This window comes from Hippopotamus amphibius, chromosome 1 (genome assembly GCF_030028045.1).
Source record: "Hippopotamus amphibius kiboko isolate mHipAmp2 chromosome 1, mHipAmp2.hap2, whole genome shotgun sequence".
Classification (NCBI taxonomy): domain Eukaryota; kingdom Metazoa; phylum Chordata; class Mammalia; order Artiodactyla; family Hippopotamidae; genus Hippopotamus; species Hippopotamus amphibius.
In genome coordinates, this window is record NC_080186.1 from 3,863,956 (window position 1) to 3,876,338 (window position 12,383).

The following is a 12,383-nucleotide window of genomic DNA, read 5'->3' on the forward strand; positions in this document are numbered from 1 at the left end:
CTCCAGGAAGATCCCACATGCCGCAGAGCAACTAAGCCCATGCGCCACAACTACTGAGCCTGAGCTTTAGAGCCCGTGAGCCACAACTGTTGAGCTCATGTGCTGCAACTACTGAAGCCCACGCACCTAGAGCCCATGCTCCACAACAAGAGAAGCCACAGCAATGAGGAGCCCGCACACCAAAACGAAGAGTAGCCCCCACTCACTGCAACTAAAAAGAAAGCCCGCACACAGCAAAAAAGACCCAACACAGCCAATAAAATTAATTAATTAATTAATTAATTAATTAAATGTATATAAAAAAGAAAAGACTGTATTACTTTAAAAAAATAAACATAAAAATAAGTTAAAAGATACCATTTTATTATGCAGCGGTTTCATAAGTATTCACTGTAGTATTATTCTTTAAACCATATTTAAGTTGTAGATACTCTTCTGAATGTATATTTTAAAACAAAAACTTTAAATATGCACAGTAAGACATTACCAAGAAGTAAATATAAACGACTCAGCGAGATCTGTATGTTACACTTGGAAAAGATTGCTGGGATACAGAATTAAGTGAGCAAAAGAATGTCATCTCATGTGCAAATAAAAGTACACCTACTTATGCACTAACATGCATAAACATTTTCTAGAAGGATCCAAGAGATATATTAGTTTCATCTGGGAAGTGTTACTGGAGGCTGTGGGTGGAAGAGAGAACATTTAAATTTTTATTTTATACTCTCTGGTATTGTTTGAATATCCTTACAAAGTGCACATTTAACTTTAAAAATAAAAAGATGTTTTCACAGTGTGAGGTCTTAGAATCTCACGTTTGGACTTATTTCTATACTAGGGTCTTGTAACTGATTCTAATTAAGGAAAACTTTAAGTAGTTTTCCAATTAGCCCACAGTTTTTGACCCATAGTAGAAAGCAGGTTTGTTCTTTGCTAGGGATGTTACTGTTATTAAATGCTGATTAAAACTGAAAAAATAAAATAAATAAAAATAAAAAGATGTTTCACTTTTTAGCAGACCCAGTAATTCCAATAGTAGGATCAATCCTACAGAACAGTCACAGGAGAACATAAAAGCACATGGACAAGGTTGCTGATTGCAACATTTCATTATAGGAAAATTGGGAACACCCCAATTCCCATCACAGGGGAATGGCCTTGAATGTACAGCAGCTCTAGGTGAGCGGAAGTTCTGGCAGGAAACAGGAGTTCCCCCAAGCGAGCAGAGTTTGGGAAACATCTACGGAGACGTGGCAGGTTTGGAAACTGACCAGACAGCAGCCCGAGGCAGTGTAGGAAGAGATCTGCGTGTGGGTGTGGGGGCGACAGCATGGCCATGCTGTTTAGAATCGTGGAGGAGGAGGCCACCAGGACAGAGAGGGTGAGGAAGGGGCTGAGGAGGGGGCAGAGGCTGGCGGAAAAGCAAGAGAATGTGGCCTCCCCGACTCCAGGAGACCGGGCAGGGGAGCCACGGTGCCAGGCAGCCAGAGCAAAGAGGACAGACAGTGGCTGTGGACCTGGCGTCATGGGGGCCATAGGTAAGCTTGAAAGCAGGTCTCTGTGGAGCAGAAGAGAGAACAGTCAAGTGGGCGGCGGGGAGGTTTAGACACTGGCCACAGACAACACTGGCAAGATTTCCTGTAGAGAGGAACAGAGAAGCTGGTAGCAAGAGAGAGGAGAGAATGGAGAAAGAAATGTCAAGATGGGTGATGGAGAATGAATGTATGCGGAAAGTTCCAGAAGAGACAGAAAGGCAGGAGTGAGGCCCTCAGGGGTTGGAGAGGTGGGATTTGGGCCCCCCGCGGGGGCCAGGACACCTGGTCCTCTGTCAGGGCAGGCACGTCCGGGGCCACCTCAGGCACAGCTGGGTCATGGATCATGGTGGGGCAGCAGGAAGGTCCTGGTCTGGTGGCTCCTCTTTCCTCCATGAAGAACAAGGCGAGGTTAGCAGCTGGCCTGCAGGTGGGAACTGGGTGGTTTGAGAAGAAAGGAGCAAGGGTGGGCCGCTCCCTGGAAGCCTGGAGAAGAGACGGGCCGGGAAGGACGGTAAGGCCATCTGTCTGAGGCCTGTTTGAGAGTCAGGGCCACAAACCCAAGGAGAAACTCAGCGCGTGGCTGAGAGCCTGCCTCCCTGTCCCGCTGCCTGGGGGCAGACAGGGGGCTCCTCCCAGCCGTCGTGACCGCCACGGGTCTCAGGGCTTCGGGGCCTGGTGGGAATGATGGAAAGCGGCTGTGACAATAGGAAGCGAGTAAAGGCAGGGAGACCCAGAGGAGGCAGTGGGGTGATCACGAGGGTGGCAGCAAGAGGTTGGCATCAGGGGCTGAATCACGTCCCCCAGATCCATCTGTCGAGGCCCTAACCCCCAGGACCTCGAGTGTGACAGTAACTGGAGAGCTGGTTAAGTACATCGAGGCCATGAGGGCGGGGCCTCACCCAACAGGGCTCTCGTCCTGACAGGCATAGAAAATCATCCACAGATAAGTGCAGGGGCAGACCACGGGAACATGCAGGGAGAAGGCGGCCGTCCGTAAGACAAGGCGAGAGGCCTCAGCAGAAACCAACAGGCTGACACCTTGATCTTGGCCTTCCAGCCTCCAGGATTAGGAGAGAACCGATTTCTGTTGCTTACTTAAGTCCCCACTTGCGGTGTTTGTTGGGACAGGTGACTAACCCAGGCGGGGAGGGAGCAGTGACTGGGGCCACGTGGGCCAGCGAGCTGCGAGGTCCCGGGGTGGGTCACTCATCCCCACCGCGGGTCTTCTGCCCCCACGAGCTCCTAGAAAAATCATGAGCCCTGCCCTGTGCTGTGCAGCTCGACGGCACACACAAGAATCCACGGTCACTTTCTTTGGCCTGGATGTGTCCTAAGGGACGGTCCAGAATCTGGAACACTCAGGTCCTGGGAGAGGGCGCGGGGCACCCGGGAGTGTGCGTCAGCATCTCCCAAGACGCACGAGATCACACTTCCAAGCTCCGCCACTCAACTCCCGGAGCTGGAGTCCAACACTCACCGGGGAAACTGGAGGAAAAGACCAAAGTTTACACTTGGTTTAAAAAGGGCCAAACATTTCAATTCCACTTTCCTAAAAGACCCTTAGATGAAATGTAACAGGCTACTAGGAGGCCACCGGCTGTGAAACAAGCCATCCTCCTCCCCTCCGCTCCCTGCAACCCAGCCTGGGGCCCAGGGAGAGAGCAGCTCCTGCTGGGACAGAGCACCTGCGCCCCAGGTCACCCAGCCAGGCCGGCCTGCAGTCGGGCTGGAAGGACACGGCACACAGGGCGGGTACTGCACTCAGAGCCCGCCGGGGGGATGGGGGTGACACTTGGCAACAGTCCTGCGGCCACCACACCAGACCTGCACGGCCCCGAGCTCCTCCCCTGCATGAAATCCATCCTTACAGGATTCTAAGCGGCAGGAGCTCCTAGAGCCCACCTCACACAGGACCCTGAGGACGCACACACGGGACAGGAGGCACCCCCAGAGCGGCCGCGGCAGGAGGCCACGGCTGAGCCGGGATTCGGGCCCGTCTGGCTCAGAGTCCCATCCCCACCCACCACCCAGCCCCGCTCGAGGGAGAGAGTTCAGGGCTGAGGCCTCAGCAGGGTTCTGCCTCTGTCCCACCCACGGAAGGCTGCAGGCCGGGAGGCTGGGGAATGGGTGTGCTGCTGGCCGCCACGCTGGCTGCGGGGCCTTGGGCTGGGGGGCCCGAGAAGCAGCAGAGCAGCAGGAGGGGCCGCTGCCTGCGCCCAGGGGGAGAGATCTGGAAGGACAGGGGCGCCTGCAGCCCGGGGCCCTTGCCCGGCCTTGGCGACCTCAGCCGTCCCCACAGGCCTCACCCCCGGTCCGACCTGGGCATCCCACCTGCCTCCGGCCAGCCTCCTGCACACTAAGGTGCGAGGAGGCTGTGGACTGTTCTTTTCCCTTGAACGTCATTAGACCCCCCATCTTCGTGACTTTGCCTCCTGGAGACGAGCTCATCACTCCGGTGTGTGATTATTTCAAGGCTGAATTCTTGCGACAGAATTTATCTTTAGAGCCTTGATTCACAGATCAATTCGGGATCTGACACCCGAGATGACAGACACGTTGGCAGGGGCCGCTCCTCGGAGCCGCCCCGCTGCTGCAGAAGCCGCCTTTGCCCGGGGGATGGCCGCACGCACCAAAGGGTCACCCTTCGGATTTATACCGGGCCCCCCCTCCCGAGGACTAGACATCTTGAGTCACTGGTTTACACGGACCCCGGGGCTGCCGTCCCCAGTGACCACAAACTGGGTGGTTTACTCCAACAGAAGTATGTTCTCCCACAGCTCTGGAGGCCAGATGTCCTCCCGGCGAGCCTGAGGGAGAACGGGTCCCAGGCCCCTGTCCTGGGTTCTGTGGCTCCCAGCAAGCCTTGGTGGTCCTGGGCCAGCCTCACTCCAATCTCCACCTCCACCATCACACGACCTTGTCTGAGGGTCCCTTTCTGTCTCCTGTGGTCCAACGTGACTCCATCTCGAGCCTTACCTTAAGGACATCTGCGAAGGCTCTCTTCCCAAACAAGGTCACATTCCGGGGTTCGGTGTCGACGTGAATTTTGTGGGGACACTGTTCACTCCACTACAGGTGGGGTGACTGTTCGGATCACTCTCTGACCCGCACCTGGCTTTCAGGGCCTCCCTAGCAGCCTCGGAGAGGTGAGGAGCAGTGCGGTGACACGGGTGACACACAGTCCGCATGGACAGCAGGCTCCTCTGGCCCTGCACGGCCCCCCACGGCCAGCTCAGACCTGGCTTCGCTGTGGGGTCAGGAGAGCCACGGGGGCCCCGCGGCATCGCCAGTGGACGTGTCCTGACAACGAGGTTCCTAGTGTATGGGGAGCTCCGCCCCAGCCCCCCCAGCAGGAGGGGCCTCCGCACTGACTGTCTGTCCCCCAGAGTCAAGGACAGCGTCCCACCTGGGACCAGGCAGCCCCCACAGTGCTCAGGACCCACCTGAACAACTTTTCCAGGCCACTGGCTGTTTCCCTCCCTCCCCTCCTCTCCCGCTCTTTCTTTCTTGAGGTCTCAGCACACATCCCTGAAAATAAAACTGAAATCGCGACATCCAGATGGTTGAGGGTCAGCGCTGGATACACCCCAACCCCCTCCCCTGGGAGGAAAAATGGTGTGAAGGAAACAGAACGGTTATTTTCCCCAACCTCTTCGAACCCGAGGCAACAATTTTAAAAGGCGCCTTAATTTATTTCTAAATAGAGACAAACATAGCATTAAATTATTATCCGACCGGAGCAACGCAAAGCAGCTCATCTGGCTTTCATTTGACTCCATTTAGTTAAAAGTAGCTTTCAGCCAGGGTGGGAGGAGGAGGGGCAGGAGGGAAGAAATAAAATAATAATACTAAAAAATGCCCTTGATGGAAATGATACGGTTCCCTTTGAAAGATGGTGCGTCTTTGTGCGCGGGGAGAAGCAGCGGCTCCCAGCCCTTATCCGGAGATCCGAGGAGGCGGCTGGGCCCCGCTTTCTCATGTAAATCACCCGGCGCTGCTGCAGATGCCAGCTGGGCCAGGGGACTGACTACCAGGAAGTCGGAAGTAAGATGAAAATACGAGTCCGCATCTAGGGCGTCGGCGCAGAACACTTCAGGTTCATGAAGAAGGAAGAAGGCCCATCTTTTACAACCCACAGTGCACAGTGAGCTTGACCTGGGGTCTGGGCCTCAGCAGAAGAGCCCCGATATGGCGGACCACAGCCATGGCTTTTATTTCACACTGAAAACTTATCACAAAAGAAATCCCTGTTCTTTGTGAGAAAGGAAAAAACAAAAAAGAAAGGGAAGAAGAAAACGCTCAGAATGGCATGAAGTTTTGACACGCACGAGCCCCCATCTCGTGCCCGATTCTCACTCCCTGGAGGGGCTTCAAATCCTCACCTGTGCCCAAGAGAGGGGTCCGTGTGCCAGGGTGACCAGAAGGCCACAGTCCCTGGGGGGCGGGGTTTGGAGGAGGGGCTGGGAAGAAGGGCAGAGGAAAGGACCCTCTGTGTGTACAGGACCTGCTTTTCTGACTTAAAAAAGTGTGGACCCCCGCCACCAGCTGAGCCCAACCTCACCAGCCCCCCGGGGCACTGAGGTCGAGGTCGCTGGGGGAGGGCGGGTCACTCATTTGGCCCCCAGTCCTGGTCCCCAGGCGGGCTGCCTGTCCACCCCAGCCCCGTCACCCCGCTACACCCGACAATCACCCCGCAGCCCGCAAACCCAAGACCTGCCCCGGCCCCTCCACCCCTGCCTGTTCCCCTCTCACCCACCCTCCGCTCAGGCCCCTCCTTCCTAAAATCAACCCCCTTCACGCCTTTCTCCTGCTTTTCCTCTTACAGCCTTTATCACCTCCGACCATCTGCTGTACTCACTTTTCACTGTCTGAGCCCCACTAGGAGACCAGCTCCTGACCTGGGGCAGGGACGGTGTCCGCCTCCGGGCACCATCACAATGTTCCTGCCTCCTGCATGAGCCGGGCCGGGAGGCGCGCCCTCACCAAGGTCGGATGGACGGATGGGTGATGGAGTGAGGACCAGAGCACGAGACGGCACCCCTGGCTGACGGCCTCTCTCCTGCCCAGGCTGGCCGCCGCCTCCTCGTGTGCCTGACCTCCCCCGGCTCCTGCAAACCTGCAGCCCTCGGGCCCCCCAGGAACGGGGGGGGTGCCCCTCCCCACCTCCAGCCAGGGCAGGGCTGCTGCCAGTCCCTCCGCACAGCTCGCTGGGGACGGCAGCCTGAGCTACAGAAGGGCCTGAACAGCCCCCATCCCCGTCTCTGTTTTACAGACTAGATGTGGGGTACGGGAGCCGCTGAGGCCCCAACCATTGTGCGTGGACAAGACAGGTTCCCGGAGCATCTGCCTCTAGGAAAAGCAGCAGCCCCTCGATTTTCCAGCTCTTGGAAGCATCTGGAAATGAGAGGAGATGAAGGTGAAGGGCCCGTGCTCATCCCCCCACACCATGTGCCCCCTCTCCACGTCCTCCTCCCTGCCTTGGCCCCCACCCAGGACAGCAAACAGCTAGGCTCCAGAACTACCTTCCTTCCTAAAACACCCTCTCGCCAAGGCCTGCTCCTGTGGTGGCGTCCGGGCCTGGACTGGCCCGGGGCGTGCACAGGCCGAGACCTCACCGTGAGCGCAGCAGGCGTGCAAAACACAGAGGCCGCCCTTGAACAGACAACGTGGGGCATCCAACAGCCGGAGATGCCCTTTGCTGGGTCCTCACATTGTAGAGACCCGTAAATACGCCCGAGGCAGTTCTTTTCCCCAGAACCCAACCTCCACGCCGCCTTCTGGGGGCACACGCCCGGCGGGGGGTGGGGGACTTGTGGGTAGGAGGTGCAGGATGCGGCAGCTGTAGGGGCCCCTCCCGAGGGCATGGGGGGCGGCTCCGTTCCAGTCCAGGTGCTGGGGTCTAAATCGGGCTCCCTGGGGGCAGCCAATGCCCCACTCTTGCCTACGGTGCGTCTGACCCTGGGCCCCCTCGATGCCCATCTCTCCAAAGAGCCTGCCCAGTCATTTCCCCGGGTTTTGCTCTTAATCACGGGGAGACCCCCTGGGTTCACGGTGCAGAGAGATCTACCCCCCATCATGGCTTCTCCCTGGGGGAGTCTGGTGTCCCGTCTGCACGCGCGCACGGCTGGCTCCCACCCTGCCGCCTCCTCACCACCCCAGGGCTGGGACGTGCACTTCCTTTCTGTCCATCTTTCCAACAGACTGAAGGTGACGTCTCTGTTTCTAAGCCCTCATGACGCTGTGCTCCCTCGCTTATCGTCTGTCACCGAGCCTGTCGCCTCCGTCCCTGGGGTGCGCGCTCCCCGTCTGCCCACTTCTCGCCATCCTCACCCAGCGCCGGGGCAAAGACGGCTGGTTGCCCCCCAACCTGCCCTCCCCCTGCTAGGGGTACCACCCCAAAGTCACCTGGACACGCGACCACCTAGAAGAAAGACAACATTTCTGAGACACCTTGGAGCTGGGTGTGGCCTGGCGACCAGGTTCTGGCCAATGGGATGGGGGCGGCCTGAGCGAGTCCCTGGACGCCGTGACGGGGTGACCTCCCGTGGCAAAGGCGGTGGAGTTAAGGATCTTGAAACGGAACAGCTGCCCTGGATCTTCCAGGTAAGCCCAGTGTCATCACAGGGGCCTTGCAAGAGGGAGGCAGGGGGGCCAGAATCACAGCAGGAGAGGTGGCAACAAAAGCGGAGGTCAGAGCTGCCCTCCGCTCAGGTCAGGACTAAGCAGACTCTCCCAGAGGCCACAGGCCAAGGGCCACCTGACTGCCCCTCAGCCGTGTCGTCCTCCAGGGAAAACGAAGCTTATACTGTAGACTGAAAACTCTGAAAATGGTGAAAAAGGCAGAGAGCACTCAAGAAAACTGCCAAAAGGGAAAATGTGTAAAAATTTAGTATTTCATACACCTTTTTTAAAAGATGTGACATAATACCAGTATAAAAAATATTACATAGTAAATAATATAGTGTTTGTATAAAACTCAGTTAAAAAACATAATTTTATCATTTAAAATGATTCAGAAGATACAAGTGCTGAAGGTAAATCCTAAAGTCATAAAGAGGGACGATCCCCCGCGTGCCACAGAGAGAAACGGGCCCCAGCCACACCGGGCGCGCACGTCCGCGGGCAGGACTCCCGCGGGCTGCTAGGCGGTTGCTACTGGCAGCGGCCTGACCAGAGCGGGCATCACAAACGGTCAAGGGCACGGCGACCGCTCGCTCGGCCGAGTTCACGGTCCCGCGCTCCAGGAGCCTGACCCTGAGCAGCGGCAGGACGGCCCCGGCCGCTCCTTCACCGGTAGATGACCTTCACGCAAAACGTTTCCTCGTTTTTGTCCTCATGGTCATTGATGTAAATCAGAATCTCCTCCTCCCCGGCTCTCTGGCGCGACGCGAACCGCAGGCCGATGGTGTAGGTCTCGCCGCCCCCGACCTGGAAGGCAGCATCAGCTTCCTCGCGCCCACCCCGCCGGCTCCACGCTCCCGTCCGGCAGCCTCCACGCGGGCGCACACCCGTGCCCAGGCCGCAGGCCCCAGTCCACACACCGACGCTCTGACCCACACGTCCCAGCACCACCGTGACACCCCCCACGGCCGCTCTTCCCAAGCCCCTGGGAGACGGGTCACTGACCCCCTCCACTGACCGACAGACCCTGACCCGTGCTGAGCCGCCGCTCCCTTTCTCTACCACAGTCTCCGCAGGTAAAGGCCGATCTGGATAAAACTGCTGCGAAACCGCAGGCAAGGCGGCCTCCAGGGCCGCCCCCCCGGGGCCCAGATGTGGGGTCAGAGGCCCAGGCAGCGTTCAGCTGGGGGTGCCCCTGGGGGCCACACGCATCTCTCGCCGCGCAGACCGTTCTCCCCCGGGACTGGCGGATGCCCCCGCAGCAGGCTCCCGGGAGAAGCGGTGCCCGGGCTCCCCCCATCCCCGCCCCGTGCAGCCCCGCACCTGGAAGGCATCCTCCTTGAACTGCAGCAGGCGGGGGTGGTCGCTGTGCAGGCGGTAGGCCCTCCGCGAGGGGTAGGGGTTGGTGTAGGTGATGCGCTTGTTGGCGCCCTTCCCGCCCCCGGCAGGCAGCGTGATCTCAAAGGCCTGCAGGGAGGGCAGGCGTCGGGCCCGGCTCCTTCTCCGGCCACTTCCCGAGCCTGCCCTGCACTCCGGGGCCCCAGACACTGGACGTCTCCACACATACAGCAGACAGGCCCCGCCGAGCTCCTGGTCAAGGGGGCTCATGGTACAGGAGCCAACACCCGCCCCGCAGGCCCCCAGCCGGAGAGGCCAGGAGGAGGCCACGGTGGCCTGGATCCGGGCTGGCCAGGTCCTGGGGTCAGGCGACCAGCAGGGGACACCCCCCCCCAAACCACGTGGCCCACGTGCGTCTCGCGTCACACCTTGGAGATGAGGGGCAGGCGGCAGGAGAGGCAGACCAGCCACGAGGCCAGCAGCTGGTGGGAGTCCACGTCGACCAGGTTGAGGTGCACGAAGCGGCTGCCGGCCCCGCGGGGCCTCACGGCCACGTGCAGGTCCTGCACCGCGTGAGGGGGCAGCACGAAGACGCCTTTGGGGTCCGTCTTCAGGAGCAACAGAGGAGAAGCGGGTCGGAGGCAGCTCCTCAAGTCGTGCAGGCGAGGGGTCTCCTGGGCGCCCACCCCCCCGAGGCAGAGAGGGTCCCAGGGAAACCCAGCGGTTCAGGGGGAACCACCTGCACCGGGTGGGAGGCCCCCAGCCTGCGTGAGGTCAGAGGCGAGAAGGCCCGATCTGAGGCCAGACCAGATCTCCCTGCCAGCACCAGTGCCAGCGGGGCACAGTCTGTGTCCCCACCTGTAGAGGGCAAGTCTCCTCCCACACAGCTCTGCCCCCCAGGCTGCTGGCGGGGCGTCCGCGACGCCTTGTCGCCCTTGTTATCCAGATGTACGGTTGTGGCCACGCTGATTCCAGAGGGACTGTTGATATTTACCTCCCAACAAGTCTACAAACCAGGCTTCGGGGCTGCAATGTCAGTCACCCCACGACAGCACGCCTGATTAACGCGATTTGCATGAAGACTCTGCCAAAGTCTTCAGGACCAACCACTGGGTCAGCCCAGCTCCTGCCCCCTACCCGTGTGGGCAAGGGCAGGGAGGGGCCCGGGGAGACCCGCCAGACCCGACAGCAGCCTCCGCCCCCAGCAGGCCATACCGTCAACTCCTGGGGGTGGGAGCTGAAAGCCTTCACTTTCCGAGCCGTCTGCGTCCCCCGAAGGACAAGGGCCAGGCGGGTCCGCTGGCCGGTGACACAGGAGACGTCCACGCGCTGCAGGGAGTGGAGGTGCACCTGCCAGGTCTGCACGGGCGTCGCCAGCCAGCGGTCCCTGCGCGGGAGGAAGCCGCTCACGGTCGGGCGAGGACAGCGCACCGGTCATGGGAGAGGAGCCCCGAGGAGGCCGAGGAGGCGGCCAGGAGGACGGGCTGGGGCCCAGCTGCCATCACCCCATCACCCCACAGCCACCTTCCCTCCAGGGCGGAGGCTGTCAGGTGGGGCTGTGGCCTCTGTGTGGCTTTGACACTGATCAAAGACCCCGAATGCATGGCAACGTGGGCTCCTGCGGACGTGCACCTGGGCCAGCTTAATCCCAGACCAGGACAAGCGCAAAGCCTGTGGGCAGCACGGCGTGGCCAAGAACGTGGGCTTGGAGGTCACATGGCCTGAGCCCGGGCCCACGTTAGCCGCCTAATCCCAAGGACACCGACCCTTGGTTGTAGGTGGGGCTCAGGGATGCCTGCCCATGGGGTATCAGGACGACCCTCCGCGGCCGCCACATTACACGTGCAGGCCTGGCGCTGCCCCTCAGCCGGGACAGGCACGCAGCCCAGGAGGCCCCCGCCCGTTCCCAGACGGGCTGCACCAAACCCTCCGCCTGCACCAGCTTTCAAGGGTCTCAAGGGCTGGGAGACACGACTTATAGGAAAAGGTAGAGGGACCGGGGCCACTTCACCCAGCTCTGGGCATCAAAGGAAATGACGCCACCTTCCACCTGCCCCGTGGGGGTGGGGATGGGAGGACCGCTGCCTGCATTCCCTCAGATGCGGGGAGGACACCCCAGGGACACGGGCTGCTGGGCCGCCCTGGCACCGTGCTGGGGCAGAATCGGCCTTGGATTTCTCTCCTGGCTGGGCTCCCGACGTGTCCCTTAGGCTGTGCAGCCGCTCTGAGCAGAGGCGCCCTCGCAAGGCCCCAGCCACTCTGAGAACCTCACCTCACGTGGCCAAAAGCCCGATGGCCTCCCCATCACAAGTTTAGAAGCAGCAGGGCTGGCCCACGGCCAGTGCCACCAGAGGTCCCCAGCCTGCCTCCTCACCCCCTCCCACCTTCCACACTGCCAGGGCCCACGTACTTACGTGTAAATGGTGACAAAGAAGTCTTTGATCTCTGGGCTGGGACCACTGGCTACCTTCAGGAACACGTCGCGTGGCTCCCCGGGGCCCTGCCAGACAGGAAGCGCATCAAGGCAATGCCGCCACCTCTCTGCTCTGGCCCCGGTCCCCCAAGTCCGCAGGAAGTGGACGCAGGTGTGAACCAGGCCCTCTCCCCCAACACATTTTTAATTTTCTGTACTTGTCAGAATTCACTATTTTTGTCACTGTAAAAAGGAAAAATCATTAACTTCTTGACTTCACATTGAGCTTAATAATTATATTCTGCAGGAGATTTTATCTAGTTTCCTAACCAGTCATAATACAATTATGGCCGTTATCCTTACACAATGGCAATTAATAAGTGCCTTAATTACTGCTCACTTTATTCAGTTTGCCTCACGCCTTTTTTTAAAATTTAAATTCAGATAATCAAGGAACTGATCTGTTAGCAGAA

The 12,383-nt window shown here is 59.1% G+C and overlaps 1 protein-coding gene across 2 annotated transcripts in view; it reads right to left on the bottom strand.

The window, feature by feature from the left end:
* Window positions 1-8,514: 8,514 nt before the first annotated feature.
* The window catches only part of NPHP4 (nephrocystin 4), a 120,699-nt gene continuing 116,830 nt past the window's right edge, over window positions 8,515-12,383 (bottom strand). For both annotated transcript variants that reach the window (XM_057703523.1, XM_057703513.1), the window contains exons 26-30: window positions 11,912-11,997; window positions 10,713-10,884; window positions 9,926-10,105; window positions 9,483-9,626; window positions 8,515-8,966 (exon numbers count right to left, since the gene is read on the bottom strand). In XM_057703523.1, the coding sequence (XP_057559506.1) occupies window positions 8,826-8,966; window positions 9,483-9,626; window positions 9,926-10,105; window positions 10,713-10,884; window positions 11,912-11,997 (723 nt within the window). In that variant the 3' untranslated portion in view covers window positions 8,515-8,825. The remainder of the gene's footprint in view (window positions 8,967-9,482; window positions 9,627-9,925; window positions 10,106-10,712; window positions 10,885-11,911; window positions 11,998-12,383) is intronic.